At 45.1% G+C, this 22,200-nt stretch overlaps 3 protein-coding genes across 8 annotated transcripts; 2 read left to right on the plus strand and 1 right to left on the minus strand.

Annotated features, from left to right (window-relative positions):
* The first annotated feature begins 6 nt into the window (after positions 1–6).
* Positions 7–2,755, plus strand: APEX1 (apurinic/apyrimidinic endodeoxyribonuclease 1). Of its 4 annotated transcripts, none has more exons than XM_019718499.2 (5): positions 7–142; positions 459–578; positions 779–963; positions 1,618–1,810; positions 1,955–2,755. In XM_019718499.2, the coding sequence occupies exons 2-5, from the start codon at positions 521–523 to the stop codon at positions 2,470–2,472; spliced, it is 954 nt and encodes a 317-aa protein (XP_019574058.1). In that variant the 5' UTR covers positions 7–142; positions 459–520; the 3' UTR covers positions 2,473–2,755. The 4 variants fall into 4 exon arrangements, with proteins under 4 accessions (XP_019574058.1, XP_019574059.1, XP_019574057.1 ...); XM_019718500.2 differs by having other exon boundaries at positions 100–169; XM_019718498.2 differs by lacking the exon at positions 7–142 and adding an exon at positions 149–298.
* A 79-nt stretch (positions 2,756–2,834) lies between these two features.
* PIP4P1 (phosphatidylinositol-4,5-bisphosphate 4-phosphatase 1) lies at positions 2,835–6,413 on the minus strand. Of its 2 annotated transcripts, none has more exons than XM_019718502.2 (7): positions 6,112–6,413; positions 5,600–5,790; positions 5,128–5,234; positions 4,591–4,696; positions 4,342–4,394; positions 4,147–4,237; positions 2,835–3,670 (listed from the first exon to the last, which is right to left on the minus strand). In XM_019718502.2, the coding sequence occupies exons 1-7, from the start codon at positions 6,272–6,274 to the stop codon at positions 3,527–3,529; spliced, it is 855 nt and encodes a 284-aa protein (XP_019574061.1). In that variant the 5' UTR covers positions 6,275–6,413; the 3' UTR covers positions 2,835–3,526. The 2 variants fall into 2 exon arrangements, with proteins under 2 accessions (XP_019574061.1, XP_019574062.1); XM_019718503.2 differs by having other exon boundaries at positions 6,133–6,412.
* Positions 6,414–13,956: 7,543 nt separating this feature from the next.
* On the plus strand, positions 13,957–20,264 carry PNP (purine nucleoside phosphorylase). Of its 2 annotated transcripts, XM_074327948.1 has the most exons (7): positions 13,957–14,346; positions 15,243–15,328; positions 16,208–16,377; positions 18,227–18,330; positions 18,526–18,701; positions 18,811–19,001; positions 19,569–20,264. In XM_074327948.1, exons 1-7 carry the CDS (start codon positions 13,972–13,974, stop codon positions 19,778–19,780), a joined length of 1,314 nt encoding a protein of 437 aa, XP_074184049.1. In that variant the 5' UTR covers positions 13,957–13,971; the 3' UTR covers positions 19,781–20,264. The 2 variants fall into 2 exon arrangements, with proteins under 2 accessions (XP_074184049.1, XP_074184050.1); XM_074327949.1 differs by lacking the exon at positions 15,243–15,328 and having other exon boundaries at positions 14,208–14,346.
* Positions 20,265–22,200: the final 1,936 nt, after the last annotated feature.

Consider the following 22,200-nt stretch of genomic DNA (forward strand, 5'->3'; position numbering starts at 1 on the left):
TGCGAGGGAAGGCGGAGGTTCTCGGTCACGTGGGGCCAGACAGACTAATCACCCTCGTTTGTCTGCCACGTGGTGTCTCAGACGACGTGACCACGCCAGTTACCCACGTGGGTGCTCAGCGTGCTCCCTTCTTTGTGCTCGGGTAAGGAGGTGCCAGGCTGGGACTCAAGTAGGTCAGATGGAGTTGCTGTTCTTTTTTGCCCATCAGAGGGGCTTCTCTAGACGTCTGATCGACTAGCCTAAGCTGGGACCCTTAATTAAGGCGCTAATTGGCCTGAGGACAGATCTCATGAAGAGGGTACAAGGCACTGAAATGATCTAGTGTTGTGGGTGAGGGGCTGAAGGGCCTATGGCGCACGGAGGCGGGGAAAGAATTCGAAGATAATAACGGGTCGCGCGAAAGGTAGAATCTTTTATCCCCAGCCTTAGCTGGTTTCACCACTTATTTGCGTCTGTAGGCAACGCGGTAAAAATACTGCTTCGTTGGGCGACGTGGTGCAGGAGGGCGTTCGTTACAGAGATGCCGAAGCGTGGGAAAAAGGCAGCGGTGGTAGAAGATGGGGAAGAGCCTAAGACTGGTAAGAGAATGAAATGAACCCTTCTCCCCAGAGGCTGCTTCTAATTTCCTGGATAAACAGGAAGTACGGCCCGACGCACTCCATTTTTGCAGTTTGTGAAGAAGTCGCGGGAACTGCAGGCTTTCAGTGGGTCTATAGTTAACTCCAGATGAAAGTTGGATGCCTCCAACTTTTATCACTATGTATTACTTATTTTATAGAGCCAGAGGCCAAGAAGAGCAAGGCGGGAGCAAAGAAAAACGAAAAAGAGGCAGGAGAGGGGCCAGTCCTGTATGAGGACCCCCCAGATAAGAAAACCTCACCCAGTGGCAAATCAGCCACACTCAAGATCTGCTCCTGGAATGTGGATGGGCTTCGAGCCTGGATTAAGAAGAAAGGTTTAGATGTAAGTGGAATTCAAGGAGGGGGGAAGAGACAATCTTTGGTATTGATCTTGGGGTTTAATCAACCTTTCCTATTTTAGTCCCCAGCATGTAGGTTTTATTGTTCCCTTGTAGGTAGTTTTGTTGTGGGAGAGGTACAAGAAGAGGCAGCAAGTCATACCACCTATTTCCTGCACATCCATTCCTTCAATTCCGTTGCCATTGTTTTAAACTCTTAATGTCCTCATCTCTTCCCAGCATGTTGAAAAAACCTTGTTGGTGAACTTGCTCCATTTTATCTCCAGCATATCCTCTATTTCAATAACCAGTGTTTACACTGTGTAGTATACAGATAATGCATTATAGAATTCTACACTTGAAACTATCTTATTAACCTGTGTCATCCTAATAAATTTAATGAAATTTTAAAAAATTAAAAATAACTAGTACTTGAAAATCTTAGCTATCCACTGCCTATAGGAAAAACAATCTACTTAGTGTTGCATGTGTCAGTCTTACCTCCTTCCATTAGTTACCAGTTACAGAATTGTTTAAATATTGTGCTGCTAAACTGTTAAACTCCTTATGCACAGGGACTGTGTATCTCTAGTACTTAACACAGATTCTTCAATAAATGTCTGCTGAATTGATAGTTTTTATACTTATTTCACGCACAGTGGGTAAAGGAAGAAGCCCCAGATATCCTGTGCCTGCAAGAGACCAAATGTTCAGAGAATAAACTACCAGCTGAACTTCAAGAGCTTCCTGGACTGTCCCATCAGTATTGGTCAGCTCCTTCAGATAAGGAAGGGTACAGTGGTGTGGGCCTGCTCTCCCGCCAGTGCCCACTCAAAGTCTCCTATGGCATTGGTAAGACACTTGATTTCCCAAGGCCTGAGTTCTTCCAAACCAATTGCTAATACTCCACTCCGACCCCAATTCTTGATTCCTTTATTCTCTACTTTCCCTTTTCTTATACTTCTTTATGTTGATACGGTTTCATCATTTCTGTAGGAGAGGAGGAACATGATCAGGAAGGCCGAGTGATTGTGGCTGAATTTGACACATTTGTGCTGGTAACAGCCTATGTACCTAATGCAGGCCGAGGTCTGGTGCGCTTGGAGTACCGGCAGCGCTGGGATGAAGCCTTTCGCAAGTTCCTGAAGGGCTTGGCTTCCCGCAAGCCTCTTGTGCTATGTGGGGACCTCAATGTGGCTCATGAAGAAATTGACCTTCGAAACCCCAAGGGAAACAAAAAGAATGCTGGCTTCACTCCAGAAGAGCGTCAAGGCTTTGGGGAATTGCTGCAGGCTGTGCCACTGACTGACAGTTTCCGGCACCTCTACCCCAGCACGGCCTATGCCTACACTTTTTGGACCTATATGATGAATGCTCGATCCAAAAACGTTGGTTGGCGCCTTGATTACTTTTTGGTGTCTCACTCTTTGTTACCTGCATTGTGTGACAGCAAGATCCGTTCCAAGGCCCTGGGCAGTGACCACTGTCCCATCACCCTATACCTCGCACTGTGATACCTCCCCCAAATCACCCTGAGCCTGGGAAATAAGCTCCCTATATTAGCTTTAATACCCTCCTCCCCAACTTTAAAATTGCTCTCTAGAGAACTCTGCACTGTATTTCCCTTCTAAAAATGTGAATCCTTCATCCAGGCTCCTAGTGACATATGGGTTTCCTTTAAGCCCAAGGTTTTGGTTTTTGTGTGTGGGTGGGTTTTTTCTTTTTTTACATTAAACAAAAGCTACTGATAACTTCCTTTGAACTGTCCATATGAAAATAAAGAGCCATAATTTCAAACTTCCTGTCTTTGTATTCTGCTCCTTTGTGAGACCATAAATTTCCCTCCTTTCATAACAGATTAACAACTGGAAAAGGGTAGAGTCACCACATTTATTTACAAGCACAGGATGAATCCCTACCCTCCCCCAAGACAGCAACCCTACCCAGCCCAGTTAAATACTACAACTGGGGTGTAAGGTTGGAAGGAGGAATTAAGGGAAACACAAGACTAGGGGAACATACCCCATATTAAATAGTTATATACATATCAGTTCCTGTGGTTCTGTACAGAGCAGCGGCTGACCCCACCCCCATAGGACACGGAATGGGGGGAGAGGAGACTGAGGGTACTGAGGCCAGAGCCAGCCCCTGGAGAAGTGCAATAGCAGCAGCAGGTCCTAATGGTACACAAGAGGGAGGGAAACCCCCAGGGCTACCCACCCCCACCCTGCCCTGGAATGTGTAAGGGACAGGAATGGCTCTTAGGGAGCTTATAGGAAGGACAAGGCTAGAACCGTCTTTTAGGACCCAGGATTAGGGGCAACATTCGCCTACTTCACCCTAAACACAGCAACCCTGGGAGGAAAGCAGATGGCCAGCAGTGGTCTTACCTACCCCTCCAAACCTAGGTGAGGGCCTGGTTCTTTCCTACCTCTTCCCAGGGAAAAGGAAGGCAGCTGCTTGGCTCCACTTCTAGAAGCCCAGGGAGCCTTTTATCATGGCTCCCTTTGTAGTGTCACTGTCCCCACCAGGGAGGGGTCAGGCACAGTCTGTGGTTCATTGTGGGGCTCAGGAGAAGTTCTGGACTGGGTGGCTGACCTTCATACAGGCCCAATAGAGGGCCCGCCCCAAACACAGCACAGCCAACAGGATGACAAATGCCCAGGCTGCATAGATGCCTCCATATCGCCGTGCATACTTCCATGTCCCAAACTGACAAAAAAGAAAGATGAGGTTATTGTTGATCTCTCACCCCTTTCTTGAAGCCCTAGTAACAGCAACATAGAACTCAAGTTTTGGTCCCTGTTCCCTATCCATGTGTAGCCACCTTCAGGAACCTGCTTAAAGGCCCAGTTCAGCTCCCCCTAGGAAGGAACATACTCATACAGTCCCAAACATGTCAGTTTTTCTTAATGTCTTACAATAACACCAGGTTTTCTAATAGCAACTAATTTAAGCACTATTCCATTGTCCTATTCTCTGCATAAAGAAGATGGCTGTTCTTTACTCCTACAAGTAACAATGAAAACTGTTTATCAGTTACCTTCAACTTCAGCTCATCTATACATTAAAACAAAATAAACAAAACCCCCTTGATTTCTTTCACTTCTTTTAGGGTAGCCATTTCCAAATCTTAGCCTATAGACATGAGGCTGGAGAATGAAAGGGGTTGGATCATAGTTACTCACAGCAAGGCCAGTGGCAGTGACTGCCAAGAGTAAGCCAAGCAAGAAGCAGCAGATACATCTCTTTCGTGGATATCTGCGCCCAATAGATGACCTGTGTGGAGGCAAACAGAAATGGATGCCTGCAATGGCTCTGTAATTTTTATTCAACACATTACCCGATTACTAGCTCAATGATGCCACTCTCTAATCACTTACACTTTCCTGCAGTGAGGGCAACGGGCCAAAGTTCGGTCTGTGAACTCTGTCCACTATGGAGAAAGAAAAAGGGAGAAACCAACTAATAGTACAAGCAGGGTCATCTTCAATGAGAGTCCTGGGGCAGGAGAGGGTGGGAAATAGGTCCTCTTAGAATAGGCCTGTTCAGGATTCATTTTCATAAATCAAAAAGTACATTTATCTTTCCTCCTGGTTTTTTTCCCAGGGCTTTCCAAAACCCATCCTCACCAGAAAAGTATTCTTGCAATGTCCACAGATGACCCTGACACCCACAGGTTGTGGTTCTGGACTCAGAGGTCCTGGGTGCACAGGCCCCAGGTTGATGATTCTTTTGCTGTACAAGGAAAAAACTATATTTAAAAAGTTTTTAATCCTAAGGATCCCTACACTATGCCTCCTTCATAGCCCCCACCCTTTGTCTCACTCAGTTCCTCTACTTCTCTATACATTTAAGATACTCCGCCCCCCCAACTCTACCCCAGAGACTCCTTGAGGAAGAGCACTCCTTAAACTATAGGTCTCTTTTTCTCTCAGGATAATTGACACTGTGTCCAAAACTCCATTATCCTAAAGGACACCATTTCATCCCATTCTTTTTGCAGAGAGATGAAAAAGATAGCTATAACATTCAAGAGGCACAATATTCCTTAGCCTGTTCTTTCTAAACACCAGGCTCTATCATCTTGACATTCACTATAAACAGTCATCTTTTTTTGGCTTTCCAATTTTCCCCACTGATGCCCTTCCCCACCTTATGCCTCTTACCAGTAGGGTCGAGGGCAGGCAATCCGCTGTGAAGTCACTTTGCAGATAAGGAGACAGTTACAGGGGCATCGAACATATTTTTTCCCTGGGGGTGCATTCTTGATTGGCTAGAGGATAATAGGGATATTGGTAAGCAAACCTCTAATCCCCATCCCTTTCATTTCCCCCAAAAACACTCTGAGGAGAAATCAGATAGATAAGGTCTTAGCGAGGACAGAGAAATGAAAGAAAGGCATACACCATGAGGTTGGCAAATGAAAACTAGGCTTAGGTATCCCAGATAAGTATGAAGTTGAGGGATGGTAAACATCAGGTTTAGTGAGTGGCTTCTGGGGAAATGGCTATGTGAAACTCCTGGACCTGAAACCCAGGTTTCCTGAAGAGCACTAAGCTGATGGTCGGAGTCTAGAATCAAGGAATCGGAAAGAGGATCCAGAAAACAGGGCCCATTTCATTGATACGTGTAACTCACAGTGGCTTCATTGCAGACGCCACATTTGACTACATGCTGATGCATCTTGCCTTCCACGTTGATGAGAGACTGGCAGACTCGGCAGGTGATCATGGGGGCACTCCCACTGTCCGGGCTGGTTAAGGGTGAGTAGGGAGGTGGGTCCTCCCCAGGCAACACCGCTGGGTGTCCCTCAGGGAACGGGGGAAATGCTAGAAAGGAAGGTAAAAAGAAGGGCTGGCATCATTCGCAGACACCACCACTGATGCTCCACGGGATCAGGGAACTCTTTCTGGTCCTCAACCCTCTGACCAAACTAGGCGGGCTTCTTATAATCCGTGCTTCGATCAGCTTCCTCAGAACCCCCTTCCGTTCTCAAGCTCCGGTCGCGATTGCGGAGAAAAGGAAGACTCACCCAGTTACAGGTGCAACAGCTGCGCACCTGGCGCTTGGGCCCCGCCTCCGCCCGCGGCCCCGCCCCCTCCCACCTCTCAGAGTACCCCCGGGAACACTTCGGACCCGCCCCGGCTTACCCTGGGGCGGGGTATGTTTACCGGCTCCGTACGGTGGTGCGGAGGGGGTCAGGCCTCCCCCGGGCCCAGCTCCACTCCCACCTGGCCCCACTAATCCATTGCCACCTGCGCCACCGTCGATGGGCTCGGAGAGCAGCGGGGATCGCTCGCCATCGGCCGCCATGGCTGCCCCCACCGCCTTCAGCTTCGGCCAAGGATCCGGTTCCCGTCGCCGCAGCCACCGCCACCGCCGCTACCGGGTCCCCAGGGCGCCTGCGCGCCTCGCGCCCAGCTCGCCCCGCAACCAGTGTCCTGCCCCGCCCCGGTCCGCCCCTCAGCACGTGATAAGCTATCCCCGCCCCCGCCGGGCTATTATTCGTGGAGAGAAACCAATTCCTGGTCCTGTGAAAGCAGCTCTTCTTTCCCATTGGGGAGTGTCGCAACACCGTCAACTGTCACATAACCTTCCGGAAGGCCGCTGGGCATGCAAAAACTGCACGTGATGAGCGGCTCAGCGAGCCATTGGAAGCGTGGGCCATCGCGCTACCTCCAGATCAGGAGGTGGGGCTGGGCTGCTACGGCTCACTGGTCACGTGTGTCAGGAAGCTGGGCGTCCTCTGCTACGCGCCCAGAGCTAGCGTGTAGTTATTGCTCCTCATTGGTCCAAAGACACCACTATAAGACTTGTCACTCTTGGCGGTTATAATTTGCCTCCTATTGGCTGGAGGATTCCCTTTCCTTGTCCTGTGATCCTTCGGGCGCAATTTTATTGGCTCGAACTTAGCGCCAGGATCCGGGAAGCGTGGCTCGAGGAGCTGGCAGTGAAACAGTCCCGGAGCTTGGGCTGTTCTGAGCAGCGTGAGGAGGAACGGTAGACAGCACTTAGATTCTCAAAAGAAATATCTGTGAAAAATCAGGGAAAAGCTGCATCAAGAGAAAATGGATTAAAACGTTACGGTTATCACCCCAGTCTTTCTTGCTGGAATCACATCTGGAACAAAACACGACTGGTTTCTCGAAGCGGCACTGCAGACTCCACCCTTCCCCATCCCTGATTAAATTGTGAAATTATTTTTTAATGAATCTGTCTCTGCCGCTTCAAGGAGATCTAAACGTTTTGCTCATTTTTATGACACTCCCCCCCCCATCCTAAACACATACGCACGATGTGTTTTTTGATTGAGTTAACCAATCATGTCAAAGGATATTTTCGTCTTACCTTGTTTGGCAGATGAGACAGTCTACTTTCTGAAGACTCGGCTTTGCCTCCAGCCAGGAGACTGTAATGGAGGTTGCTCTGACAAGCATTGGAAAAGATTTTAAGCAGCGCAGGCAGTTACACAGGCAATCCACCTACCCACTCTCCTATTCATCCATAATTGTCCATACTCAACTTGCACAGCAACTAAGATTTCTTTTCAAACCTTAAGGTGCTCTGCTAAATGGGCACCCAGGCAGATGAAATGAGTAGGTAGCCCTCCCCCTTAGCTGAAGGGAACTTTTTTTTTCCTTGTTATTCCAACTTTGTTGGGTGTTTCAGGGTAGAGCCGGGACAATCAGTCAAGGTGAAGAGTTCCTTGTTATGGAGAGAAAAATTTAGGATTTCCTTAATTATGTAAGTGTAGGATGAGTAGGCTATTACTCTGGGATTGATGGTGAATGATGGAATAAAAGTGAGTTACCTTCAATAATCTTTGTTTTACAGTGTTACTGAAGCAATTTTTTTCAGTTAGTCCAGGGTAAGAAGGGCCCTATTGTCATAGAAGAAGGGAGTGCCAAGAGGTCAAAGGAAAATGGTTTCAGCTCCAGCTCTTGGAAAATATCTGATTGCTATGAATGGGCATATTTTCAAGTCAATGTAGGGGCCCTTTGACTGAGAGTAATGCTGGGATGGCTACCTTTTTCTGAAGAACCGCTCAGATGAGAGTTCTATCTTACCCCTTCCCAGAAACCAAAGCAGAACCCTGAGAGTCTATCAGTAACCTCTGAACCCAACCTTTAGGAATAGTGCCTAACCAGCCGCCTTCCCCAACCTCATGTGGCCTTTATGGGAGCTTGAACCACACCAGGTTTCCCCCACGTCACAACCCAAATTGTGAGTGCTTTACATCTGAGAGGCAACAAGGAATTAAAAATCAACTTTGAGGTACATGACCAGTTTAGCTAGAAGCCTCTCCACTGAGCCTAACATTGAGGAAAATGTAGCCCGCCCCAAATATTTAATAATAAAGGTACTGTTGCTGTCCCAGGCTTTAGGGCTGCTACAGGGACTAGAGACTTTACCTGGGTTCTGACTGTTAGACACAGCTTTCCCTGGTCAGCTTCTACTTAGAAGCCAGTATCCTTCCAATAGTTAGGTTCCATAGACACTTAAAGAACTAAGGAACCTCTGGATACAAAATAGGGAAGGGGTTGTAGCTCTGCAGTGGAGCAGGACAGTCTGCTGCTCTTTCTGCTGTTTCTGGCACACAGATGCTCTAGTGTTCACTCTAGGATGGAGTAGGTTCATTATTTGCACCTTGGTTACACATGTTCCAAAACCTGTCCTTTTGTGACTTTCCCCACCCTCACCAAAGCCATATTTGATGTTCATTTAAATCTAGTTTTACCTGTATAAAAATGTGGAAGAAATGGAGAATTGGATGCAGTACCAAGGATCGTGTAGGGTTGGGGGAATAGAATGGCTTATATTTTTTAGTAGTTTGGGCTCTTATAGGTGAAATATAAGGACATGTGTCTAGAGAAGTAAATGGAGAATTAAGTGTTAACCAATGGGAAGAATGTTCTCTCTGACAGGTATGTAGGCACTGAAGGAAAAGTGTGATGGAATAACCCCTGAATATGTCCTGTAATAGATCCTTTTTAATGGCAGACTAACCTCCACCTATACAGGTGTGGGACAAGGTTAAGGAAAGGACAATGGCTCCCTAAGTGCTCTCATGATGAAACTGCCTTATAATAAATAATACATTCATTTAAATAATATAATCAATTCCTTTGGGATTTGAGTTCCAAGACTCCCTTGGAAGGAGCCATTACTTATTCTGCAAATGCATTCATCACTTTCTACCTACAGTTCTGGGCACAGTACTTTAGGAGAGAACTAAGATCAATAAATTCTATCTCACCCTCAGTGACATTACAATCGGGTAGTGGTCAGAAGATGCATGCCCAGAAAACAAGGTAATTTGTGAGAAGGGCCATAAGAGAGGTAGAAAAAAAAAACAACCCTATCGGCATGGAGGAGAGAAATACCTCTTCTAGTCTTCAGTTATCTATTTCTGCCTAATGAACAACACCCCCCAAAAATGATGTGTTTTTCTCATGGTTCTGTGACTTGGCTGGATGGTTCTTTTACTGGTCTGCTCTGGGCTCATTCATGAGTGTGCAATAAGAGATAATTAGAAAAAACTGAATGGTCCAGGAGGGTCTCACTCACATGTCGGGCAGTTATATGTGTTGGCTTGGCTAGGCTTCTTTACAGCAGGTGGTCCTTAGAGAGATGGTGCAAGAGGGTGAAAGGAGAAGCTGAAAGTCATCTTTAGGCCTTCATTCTTACCACATTATAGTGGTCATAGCAAATCTCAAGGCCTACACAGATTCAATATGTGGGGAAACAGACTTCAAATCTTGGTGGGAGGAGCTGCAAAATATTGTGACCATGTTTTTCAACCTATCATAAATGGTAGAATTTCAGCAATCAATAATATATCTATAAATATTAGTTAAATATCTACTGTTTGTGAAAGACACTCCTTAAGAAACTTACACTCTGAGTAGGAAGATACAATAATGTAAAAATTCACAGTATTAAGTATCAGCACTAGTAATCTTTTATTACATGGGGAAAAAAACCAATACTAGAAATTCATGATGCAATACATGCTTCATGACAAATGAATTAAACAGTATAGTACAGGTTCAGGGAAAGAAGAAATCACTTCTAGCCAAAGCTGCCAGAGAAAACTTTAAAAATATTAAGAAGGACAATAGTCGTGTATGGATAACTTGGAGTTGAGCTCTGTCTTAAGTAACCCAATTGGCAGAAAAATGCAAAAAGTAATGATTATATCTGTAATTTTCTCATAGTTAATGAAACACTTTTATATCCATATTCATTTATTTCAAAACCCACTATGAGACGGACAGAGAAGATAAGACTATATTTTACAGATATGGAAACTGAGGCTCTGTGAGTTAGCCATTTAAGCTAAGTGAGAGATTGAAATGGGGCTAAAAGTTCAAGTCTTCTGACCATGGTTTAATGCTTTTGCGCTCACATCATCTGCTAGGCAGATTGAAAAGGGCAGCAGCACAGAGGTGGTAGAATGCATGGTATTTAGGATGGAACCATTTTATGCTCAATGCCTGGCAGGTAGGAGCTGCTTCATAAATGGCTATCAATCAACTAATCAACTTAAGGCCCATCTTGAGGTAAATTTGTATACTAAGCAATATTGTCAGCTGCAGTCCCAAGCAGGGTGGATAGTCAGCCAGGGCAATGTAGAGCAGCTGGCATCAGTTTTTTATGGCTGGCATTGGTTTTGATTGGTTGGTACTTGTATTATATAGATACATTGTTTCATTATTACCCCCAATATTAGGTATCTTATTTATGGAGTGAGGTCTTCTCACTTAGAATGAGAAAAATCAGGCCTTGGAGGTGTATTAGTTTGATAGGGCTGCCATAAAGAATACCATAGACTGGGTGGCTTAAACAACTGAAATTTATTTTCTCACAGTTCTGGAGGCTTAAAGTCAAGGTCAAGGGGTCAGCACACATTTCTCCTTGGCTAGCAGTTAGCTGCCTTCTCCTCTGTGTCCTCATATGGCCTTTTCTCTGTGAGCACACATCCCTGATGTCTCTTCTACTTTTTATAAGGACACCTGTCATATTGGATTAGGGCCCCTTATGACTTATTTAGCTTGAATTACCTTTCAAAGGGCCTTATCTCCAAAATGTAATCACATTGCGGTTAAGGGGTTAGGTAGGGCTTCATCATATGAATTTTGAGGGGACAGTCCATAACATGAATATATAAAGAAACCGTAAAGATTTGGAAGCATTTTTTTCTTCAGGCTTCCAATCAAGTGGTAACCAGCACACAGCATGGATGGGCACAGAATGGGGTGGGAAACATCTGCCTGGCTTATGTGACCCACGGTATCTCAATTTTATTTATTTATTTCCACATTCCCTATTTTTTCTTTCCCCTTTCCTGAAGTGGTAATTTACCACCTGTGTAAAAACAACAAGTCCCTTACTCCACATCCAGAGTAAAGAATGTTTTTGGTAATATGCAGAGAGAGTTAACTCAGAAAATAGAAGAAGCGGTGATAAGAAGATAGAAGAAATGGTAATAAGGCAGTAATGGGCTATAATCAGTACAGGATAAGAAACAGTGTTGATGGGCTCTAGTTTTTCTTCTGATCCAATTCATGGTTAGGTGGATCTAGAGAAATCAAAAAGTAAAAAAGACAATGGGGAATAATAATGATAGCCAAAATTTACTGTATGTTTACTGTAATTCCAGGAATTTATCTAAACACTTAACAAGCATTTAGCATAATCCTTGAAACAACAGTAAAACCTATTATCAAAACTTTACAACTGAGAAAAACTGAGGCATAGTGAGAAATTGACTTGCCTTGGATCACACAGCTGGCAAGTAAGGGGTGGAGATAGAATTCATACACAGGTAGTTTGATTACAGAGTCCACTTATTTACACTGCATAGATTCAAGATAAGCAGGTAGCATGGAGAGATAGGGTCATACTTCCCAAATTCTGTACCAAGGGTCAAATTCACAGAGGTACCGTGGGTTATCTAAAAATTTTAAATGAAACACAGCAATAGACAACATGTATTGTATGCCATGCAAGCTAATTGAACATTAGATTGTGCTACATTCCTTTTGATTTCAAAATATCTTTGTGAAGCTGGGTTATAGGGGAATCCCTCTGATAAAAAAGTAAGTACTGTGTGAAAATCAGCACCTCCTATTTGGATTTCTGCTTGTTCAGTGCTTCCTGAATATCTCTTCTTTTGGGTCTCAAACACTTGTTTGTCTCCTCTCACTTTGGCCTTTTATTTGTAGGTTAACGTGTGACCCAGAGAGATATAACACACACTTACTAGACATTTTATATTTTTGACCATTAGGTACGTGCTGTGTACCAGTGCTCACAAGTGCAGCAAATGCACACACACATAGCTCCTGGGTCTGTACCCTTTGCAGGTCAAAACCTGTGAGGAAAGCAGAAAGAGATTCAAACAAACCAAGATTAGGGGCAGGACAGCACCCCAGGCAGGGTTTAATGCGACCTAGAGCCTGGGCCCTCTTGTTGAACAGATCACAAGATAATGCTGTGGTCTGAAGAGGCCTGTTGAGCCTGGCAGGACAGACTCCTCTCTGGGCCATTGGTGAGATTAAAGTGACTGGGGGTTAACGTGATTATGCAGAACGTTGGTTGCTGAGCTTGAATTCAGAATAAAGTCTGTCATATAGTTCTGAAGCTTGTCACCCTGACTAAGGTAGGGAGTGTCTGTAAACTGTCCTTGCTTGTCGCATAACAGTACATTTCTTTGGTGAGAGGAATGTTTATATATACTGCAGACTCTTCCCCACATGGTGCTGGAAAAACACTACAGAAGATTGAGCCTGTCGCCCAATTTTCATTTTGTAGATATATTGCAGCTCATCTTCTTTCAGTTTGCATACACTTACTTTACACAGAGACCATTGAAATTACTGTTTGCACTTTCTTAGATATAATGATGTCTTATGTTTACGTTTATGTAAACTGGATTGCATTTGGGGTGTTAGAAAAACAAGGCTTTCAGCAATCAACTTGGCTAGATATTTCCTGGGGCTGATTTTTACCTATGACTGATCTTACCCATCTCTTAAAATCATGCTTTCGATGTTGCAGTTGTTCACAGTCTTCATTACCAAGATCACTAAGATTTACTTTAGTTCACACTGTTATCTTTGCATATATATATATATACATATAACTTTTTTCTTTATGTACACTGTCTTTACTCTTATGTCCCTCGCACTAGTATAGTTCTGGTACATAGTTGATCCTCAATAAACATTTCTTACATAAATGAGATAGAACAGGTTGGGAAAGGATGGCTTGGGGCCATGGTAAGGGGTAAAATACAATCAGGAAAATTAGAGTTTAGGAGAATGGAAACAGGTGGAGGATTCCAATAGCTAAGCAAGGTCCATTGATTTGTGATTTTATGTGAGGCTGGTTAAACTTGTAAAAGTAGGGAGAAGAAATAGCTGAATTTTTATAAAAATGTTATATTGTATATTTCTGTTACAGGAATTTTAAACTTGTAAAAGTGGTAAGAGGAAAGAGCTGAATTCTTACAAAAACATCACATGTGTCATTCTGTTTCCAAAAATATCATCCTGAGAGGAGCCCTTCACCCCTTACCATTATTGCTTGGATCCAATATTGCATAAACCAAGGGAGTGTCTGCATTTTCCAGTCTTATCCCCACCCCCTTGTCTGTGTGGAGGATCCAATAATTCTCTCACCTAGAATTTCTTTCTTTTCCCCATCTGGGCCTAGATCTAGACCCGTTATGTTCTCCCCAGTCCTGTAACCTCCAGGTCAGGAGCATTGCTAGGATCGACCCTGTTTCCTTTGTCCAGGAAGCAATTCAGACACACACAGGTTTAATTTTATTCTGGGGTTGCACGATCTAAGGTTTAAATTTTTCTGTTTTTAAATCTCTCAGGGTTTGCTGCAGACACAACCCGGAAACGGGGTTGCAGATAGATGGGGGGCGGGGGGCTCCCGGATTCTAGCCCTCTTCCCACATAGGTTTCCTTGCCTGAAAACCGGATCTGCCAACGGGAATGGGTTCAGGGAAGAAATGCCGGAATGCCGGATGCCCTCCTTACCCCCTCCTCCGCCCCCTCCACGCGCAGGTCTGGAGTGGTGTGTGGGACATGGGAAAGGATCCTGCGCTCCGAAGAACTCAGATTAGGTTTACAGCCCAGCCTCCCGCGATTATTGAAAAAAGTATGTGTCGTCATGGAGATGGGGCGGGCCTGTGTGCTGGGCTGCCACTGGCTGGGGCCTCCCCGGATGGGAATATAAACCAGCACTCGACACAGACGGCACTAACCGTGCGGACCATCCCCTGCGACGGCAGCTCAACTCCTCCGAGCAGAACCGAGAAGAGAAGGGCAGGCTCATCGAGAGGGCGTCAGCGGGACCATGGAGAACCGGTAAGCCGGGCACCAGACTCAGGGAATCCCGAAGGCACCTGGGTAGTAGGGAAATAGCTGTCACCGAGACCTGGAAACCAGGCACTCTGGGCCACGAACGGGCCGCGAGAGGGAGCAAGTGCCCTGGAGATTCAGAAAGCCTGGCACGGTGCCCAGTGTCTGGAACAGGGCGGCACAGCAATGGGGTGGCCAGCGCCTGCAGGGGCGCAAGTGGGAATCCAGTTGGGGTGGCGCCACCGGAGCAGGACAGGGACGGGTTAGTACAGTGTAGTCTACTCGAAAAAGGAGCCGATCTGTGCGTATGTACGCGCACGCGCGTTTGCGGTGTTAAGTGTGTAGAGAGAGGCAAATTCTTCCCTCCACCCGCAACACAGGGTTTTTCCACTCTATAGCTCTTCACAGATCCCATTCTAGAATCTTGGTGCTTGGTACTTTGGTGCCCAAACTGGTGTCCCTCCTTCAGAAAAGAGATTGTTCACCTCCCGGGCAACACCATCCTTCCCTCAAAATTGGAGGTCCTATAAACTTCGGCTGGAGTGTCCAAGGACACAAGGAAATCCTTATTCAGTGAATTGAGCAAAAACTCGGCCCACTCCTACCCGCCCCCCCACAACCCGCCCCCACCTCACAGCTTTGAAAACCCTTCTCTCTGCGTTGGTCCTGGAAATCTCAGTCCAAGTCTCTGCTTTGGGATCACTAGCTTTTGCATGCCCAGGGATCCAGGTTGTTCCGGGGGACTGATGGCCAATGAGGACGTCATATGAGCTGTGACTAGATGTGCTAGGTGTCCAGGGCTTCACACTGCTTTCATTTCCCTTGCACATCTTTGGGGATGCTATTTGATTAACTTTTCTTACCACTTTACTGCTTCTCTTCTCCATGTTCTGTGGCTCCAGCTCTGTAGGCCCCACCCTTGTCCCTTACCCAGCTATTTTCCTGATGGTTGTAGAGTCATCTCGTCCCAACAGCTCTGCTTTAGAAGGTAAGGATTTCCTCTGGAGGCTGGGTAGTTGTGTTCAGCTCTGTCACAACTGCAGTTGCAGTTCTCAATTTTTCCCCACTTCTATCTTTGGTCTTTCCAGATGAGTTTGAGATAATTGGTCTGGACGTGTGAGAAAAATTCTAGGTTTCTTTTTGAGGATATACAGGTTCTGGGAATGTGCATGTCCTTAGGTCTCTGAAAGGCAAAGAACCTTGAAAAGAAGGGAAGATGGCAGACGGCAGGGAGAACACAGCAGAGGGGAAAGTGAAAGAAAGACTCAAGAGCTGTGGGGCTAAATGAACCATAATAAATCAAAGTCCATGAGTCATAGGACTTTGAACCTTAGCAGAAGCAAGTTTTTAAATAATTTTCAAACTGAGCCTATAAGATAGGGGAGTTCTTTACCTTCTTTTTTATTATTATTATTATTTCAACTGTACTTCTGTAGACTCTGTGGCCCCGTCCTCTCTAAATCTTTGTTCTAAGGACAGCCATCAACCCTGACAGTGGTAGCAGAACGAGTTGGGGCTGGTGGTGGAAACATAGATGTCATTAACTTTTGTCAGGCTTCTGAGATTAATATCAATTCATAGGTATACAGGCCTTTGTTGGTGATGTTTTGGAATAGCTAGAAAGAATTTCATAACAGACTTTCCTTGGGTCTGATTCAGAAAGAGGAGTGGGTGCATGGGTGGGTGGGTGAGCTTAGTGTGGCCTCTCCTGAGCAAGAAGAACCTCCCCTCTGGGGAAGGTCGTTGGCCAGCTTCTCCGTCCCCTAGCACATCGGAATACCTGCCAGCCTGTCTGCACAAAAGGTCATTGTTCTATGATGCCCTTGGGATGGGAGCAAGACTCACCATGACTGTTCTTTTTTCCTAGATTCACATATGAAGATTGTAAGAACACTGCAGAGTGGCTCCTGTCGCACACCAAGCACCGACCTCAAGTGGCAGTGATCTGTGGTTCTGGGTTAGGAGGCCTGACTGATAAATTAACTCAGACGCAGGCCTTTGACTACAGTGAGATACCAAACTTTCCCCAAAGTACAGGTACTGGCAGGAGGGGAGAGGGATGGACTGAGTGGTACTGATGGGATTCTGATGGGAGGGCAGTGCTTCTGTGCCCAGACCTGGTTATCCTCTGTAGCACTGGACTAAAAACAACTGTTGTAGGAGAGGGAAAAAGACCAGCACCAACCAGAATGGCTTGAGAAGGAAATTCCCCTTCTAGAATTTAGTGATAGATGGCCTGTGTGCCTCAGTGGTATTATTTGATGTCATATTTCTTATGCTTTAATACTCAGGGCTCCTTAACCTTTATAATGCCTCCCCCATACACACCAGGGTCACTACACACTCACACACCCATCTCATTACTATGACTCTGCAGCTTAAATGGAAAAAACAGTGCCTATAACCTCCCACGACAAAGTCGGGCCTCCCCTGACCTACGTCCTCCTGCCTTTTCCCTGCTCTAGCTCCACCCTAGGATAAGGACCACGCTAGTGCACAGCAACATGTGAACATACAGACTACCGCGTTCTTGCAGATAATGCGCAAATACACAGACCTGATACACTGACCCTTTGGATCGGGGAAAGGGAGAATGTCCCCTAGGCACAGGGGAGCTCTGAGGATTATGTATCCAGCATCCCAATAGCAGCTGGAAAGATCTACAGCTAAAGTTTGGAAAAGGGCCAGTGACACAGTGGCAAGTAAAAGGCAAAGGTAGTTTATTTGCTTTACTTATTAATTTCTCAGATAATAAACTTACCTTGGTTATATTTATACATCTTTGGACTTCTACACTCCTGCCTCTTTTCCCTGGAGTGTTATTACTTTTCACAGTTTTTTCAGTTTCTTCGAAGCAAGACTGGGAGGCCAGAGGAGGAGGTGGAATGGGGGTTGGAGAAGGAAATACTGAAAAGAGAGAGGGAGAGCCAAGTTTTCTAAGGGAGATAGCAGTGATATCAGCTCCACCTGCCACTTGTACTCCCGAAAAGAAGGGCGCTACACTAAGGTATAGCACATTGATTTTTTTACGCTTTATCAACTTACTGTTTTTACTCTATTTAGGTTTCCAAACTGTGTCACCTCTGCTCTATTACTGGTAATTCTTTATTTTAAATGAACTCCTCTATCTCTGAATATCTCTCAGCTCTTCCTCTCGGTCCCTTCCCCAGAGCATCCATTCCTTGAAGCCTGGGTTGGTCATGTCATTCAGAGTAGAAATGCCAGAGAAGGGAAATAGTAATGATGGTTATGTCTGCGGGGAGTCCCCTTTGCACTCCCGTGCCCCTGCGTGCCTCATCTCGGGCTTGTAATCCCACAGGACTGTATGTGGGTCGTACTGGAAGAGCCTTGTATGGCTCCCAACTCAGCCCTTTTCCCTTGCTCAGCAGCCTCTTTAGGAAGCAGAATAGACCATGAACTCCCTTTTGGGAGTGAGAACGCATACAGTTTAGTTAAGGTAATAGATAAGAATACACATTTTGAGAATTTTGGAAAGTCTACGAAAGGGTCTATAATTACTGCATTCATTAGTACTCACTCACTCCATATTTTTTTTACTTTGAGCTCTTGCAGTTTGGCCTCTCATTCGTTTGAAATGACTTTAGAAAACCTTTCATTCCTTCCTTTGATATATGTTCACTTTGAACATCTTTACCCCCATCACTCTAATCTCGGGATGTCCTTATACACTTACTTGTAAGTTTCTGATTAATTTCTGTATCCACCAGACTTAAACTTTCTGAAAGTGGAGATAACAATGTCTTCTTTTGCCTAATGACACCCTCCCACGTGAAGCATAGTGAGCTGGCTCACAGTAGGTTCTCAATGGGTATGTGTTATAGGAAAACATCATGCCATTCATTTCCCTTTCTTTCTTTGTATTCAGTGCCAGGTCACGCTGGTCGACTGGTGTTTGGGTTCCTGAATGGCAAAGCCTGTGTGATGATGCAGGGCCGGTTCCACATGTATGAAGGCTACCCACTCTGGAAGGTAAGTAGGGGCATAAGCCTGGTTGCATGTGGAAGAAGGGGAGGGGGCGGCGAGCTCTCCTACTTTATTGCCGAACTACCTGGGCTGTGCAGATTTTTGGTCCCCTCCGTTCATGATGTAGATCATGCATATCTGCGTGGCGGACTGGTGCAATTTCAAAGAACACTTTCTGATGTGTCATCGTTTGCTTCTAAGGTGACCTTCCCAGTGAGGGTGTTCCACCTTCTGGGTGTGCACACCCTGGTGGTCACCAATGCAGCTGGAGGGCTCAACCCCAAGTTTGAGGTGGGAGACATCATGTTGATCCGCGATCACATCAACCTACCTGGTTTTGGGGGCGAGAATGCTCTCATAGGGCCCAATGATGAGAGGTACGTGTTTGCTCCTTTGTTTGTAGATGGGGGATTAAAGCCTTGTTTGGGAGTTAGGAGTGGGCTCATTGTATTCGATTCAACTGAGAGAAGCCAACCTGTGACCTAGGTTTGGAGTTCGTTTTCCTGCCATGTCTGACGCCTACGACCGGGAGATGAGGCAGAAGGCTCACAGTGTCTGGAAACAAATGAATGAGCAGAGAGAGCTACAGGAAGGCACCTACGTTGTGTTGGCAGGCCCCAACTTTGAGACTGTGGCAGAGTGTCGTATGCTGAAAATGCTGGGTGCAGATGCTGTCGGTGAGAAGGGGGATGTGCCAGAGGGACGCTTGAAGCGGGAGGGATCTGGTAAAACAGAGAGGGAAGGAGTAAAAGATTGCCGACGTGATAGTGGGTTGAGAGAGGATCGGACATAAGGGAAGACTAAATTAAACTTATTTCTAGAAAGATATCACGGTGGTGAGGTTTGGTGTGTTGTAGCATCAAGGACTTTAACAGGTGTCCTGCTGATGTCCTATCCGTCATTTGATAACTGTCTAAGGATTATTCTACCAAACATCATAACCACCTTCTGTACCTCTGGCTGGAAAGAAAACATCATTAGAACTGACTTCAAAATTACCACAATCAGATATGGAAATAAAGCATCGCCATGGTAATATTTACAAGAAATGTGTAAGGCCCGCTGAAGCCCTACTCTTTAAGTAATATAGAACAGTCTAAGCTCTACACTAATTTATCTGCTTCTTTGGTTGTTTTTTGAGATGCCAAATTGCCAACGAGGTGATGAATAGCGATTGGGCTAAGGAGTGAGCAAAAGAGCCGTTTGAGGATGCTGACCCTTGGTTTCCTCTTCCTCCCCACCAGGCATGAGTACAGTACCAGAAGTTATAGTGGCAAGGCACTGTGGACTTCGAGTCTTTGGCTTCTCCCTCATCACTAACAAGGTCGTCACGGATTATGAAAGCCGAGAGAAAGCCAACCACTTGGAAGTACTAGAGGCCGGGAAGCAAGCTGCGCAGAAACTGGAACAGTTTGTTTCCATTCTGATGGCTAGCATTCCTGACCCTGCTTGTTAACCAGCCTCTGGGATTGTCTGGCCTCTCCCTTATGGGATCCAAGCAGCTGCTTGCTATCTACTTTGGCCCCTTGCTGGGGTCATGTGCCTCTGCCTTCAGCTAGTAGCAGAAAAGAGGAAAATTCCTGTCCTTCTTTTCCACCCACTTCTCCCACGACACTTTTCTGGTGCTGAGTCCTCTTGCTCAATTGTCTTCTCAAAACAGTTTCCACTGCCCTTCTCTCACAAGAGCCGGTGCCCAAACCAAGCCCTACTACACATCCATGCTATTCACAGGATTTCCTGTGTGCTTTTGAACTTGACACGTTAGTAGTTTCTGCTAGCTTTTTGAGATAATGCTGTCACATTCCAGGGGGCTCAATTCTGCCTCCGTCAAAGTATGAGAAACCATACAAGGACCAGCCCAATATTTCTTGTACTTTGATACTATCATACTTGTATCAAAGTACTATCATACTTTTAGAATAAAGAGAAAGATGAAATAATTTCTTCATTTTTGTGTCATTTGGCAGAAGGCCGCTTATAGGCCGTGATTGGCATGAAAGGCTGCAAGACCATAGTCTTGTGTGACTATCTGCTTCCCAGACAAGTAGCTAAGAACTGAAATGAAGTCATGTGTGAATGGAGGAAAGAATGAAGAAAAGATAAGATGATAAAAGATACAGATGTTACAAGATGATAAGGAAGGAAGGGCAAACTTCGGGCACGTGATGGCCGCTTCCCTCAGACCAGTCTTGTCTCTCTGTCCCTTGCCTTCTGATTGTTTCGCTCCCTGTCTGCTCTCTCCTGAATATCTGTATCAGTTCATGGATCTTCATTTCTGTTCCTTCTATTCCATTGTTGCTAGTTCCTTCTTGAGCCCGAATTATATTTCCTCTTGATTTCCCTCTCTCCACTACTCTAACGTCTTCTATAATGAATGGTAACTATACCAAACATCATAGCCGCCTTCTGTATCTCTGACAGTGCAGTGGCAAATACCCCTTTATCTGGTGCCAGCCACTTCACTGCAGGGTAGACTCCTGCCAACCCCAGGCAACCTGTGACATTGACTCCTACTCAGCTTCTTCCCTTGGAGCACTGCCTTTTCGAAAACCCTGTTGCTTCTGTTCTTGTTCTAGTCTTTCTCTTTACTTTTGCTTCGTCAGAAGTTCCCTGTGATACATTATCCAACATGACCCTTTTTTGGCTCACCGCACTATTTGTGCTTATCAGCTTGCATTCTGAATCTGTGCCAAAGTGCAAATTTACAGAGGCACCACGGGATATTTAAAAATTTTAAAGGAAACACAGCAAAGTCCACATTTCCTCTAAACCATGCAAAACTACTTAGCTCGATGTAATTCACAATTTGAACATTAGGTTGTGCTACATTCCTTGATTTCAAAATATCTTTGTTAGCTAGATTTTAGGAGATCCCTGCGATGTAAAAGTAAGTACTGGGTGTGGCCGGTTAGCTCAGTTGGTTAGAGTGTGGTGCTGATAACACTAAAGTTGTCGATTTGATTCCCAGATGGGCCACACTGAGCTGCACACTCCTTAAATATAGAAAAAAATAAAAAATAGGTATTGTGTGAAAATCAACCCAGATAGGAAATGGGGGTAGCAGTGTTTGATCCCAAATTCTGAGAATTTTTGCTGTGCCCAATGGCACATACATTCCATTAGTAACTATTTGTGGATTCTGAAGTAAAAAATTTCTTCTAACTTGTACGTATTGTTTAACAGTGGTTAACTAAGTTGCTAAGCAATTGAACCAACTACTTGAAAAGGAAAACTGTTAGGTATTTATTTCTTTTGATCTAGGGGTGCTGTAAAAAAAATGCTGAGATAGTAAGCATACTATAAGAAATTGGGAACCTCTAGACTGGGCGCTGAAAACAGATCGAAGATCAAAATGGTCATAAAGGAATAGAGTATGGGAACTTGGCTTGAGATGGCTGGAAGAAGCAATATAAACGGAGCCACTTTAAAATAGAATTGGAATTGCCATGCCAGCGGCTGCCTTGCTTGCCTTATTCCTCAAACCCTTTAAATCTTAACACTAGGCAAAATTACCTTTAGACTGGGCCTAAGACAGCATTGTATCCCAAACAACCTTTTCCAAAGATAACAGGAAAGCATATATTATGACTACAGGACTGAAAATTTAAAACATTCTTTAAAATTAGCATCATTATATTAGTTTATCTGCATCTACTGAAATTCGTTCTGTTCATGTAATTGTTCCCCTTCCCTTTCTTGCCAGCAACCTGCGGCCAGGAGGGCTAGGCCTGAGGGGGAAGGGTGGAAGATTAAGAAAGACACAGAGACAGGAAAGCTGGGATCAGGAGGTCCACTGTCTATGGATGGTGGAGCAGTGTCACAGTATTTATTTCTCACATGGTTTTTATACAGAACAATTGCCTATACAAGCTAGTA

The sequence above is a fragment of the Rhinolophus sinicus genome, linkage group LG03, assembly GCF_036562045.2.
Source record: "Rhinolophus sinicus isolate RSC01 linkage group LG03, ASM3656204v1, whole genome shotgun sequence".
Taxonomy (NCBI): domain Eukaryota; kingdom Metazoa; phylum Chordata; class Mammalia; order Chiroptera; family Rhinolophidae; genus Rhinolophus; species Rhinolophus sinicus.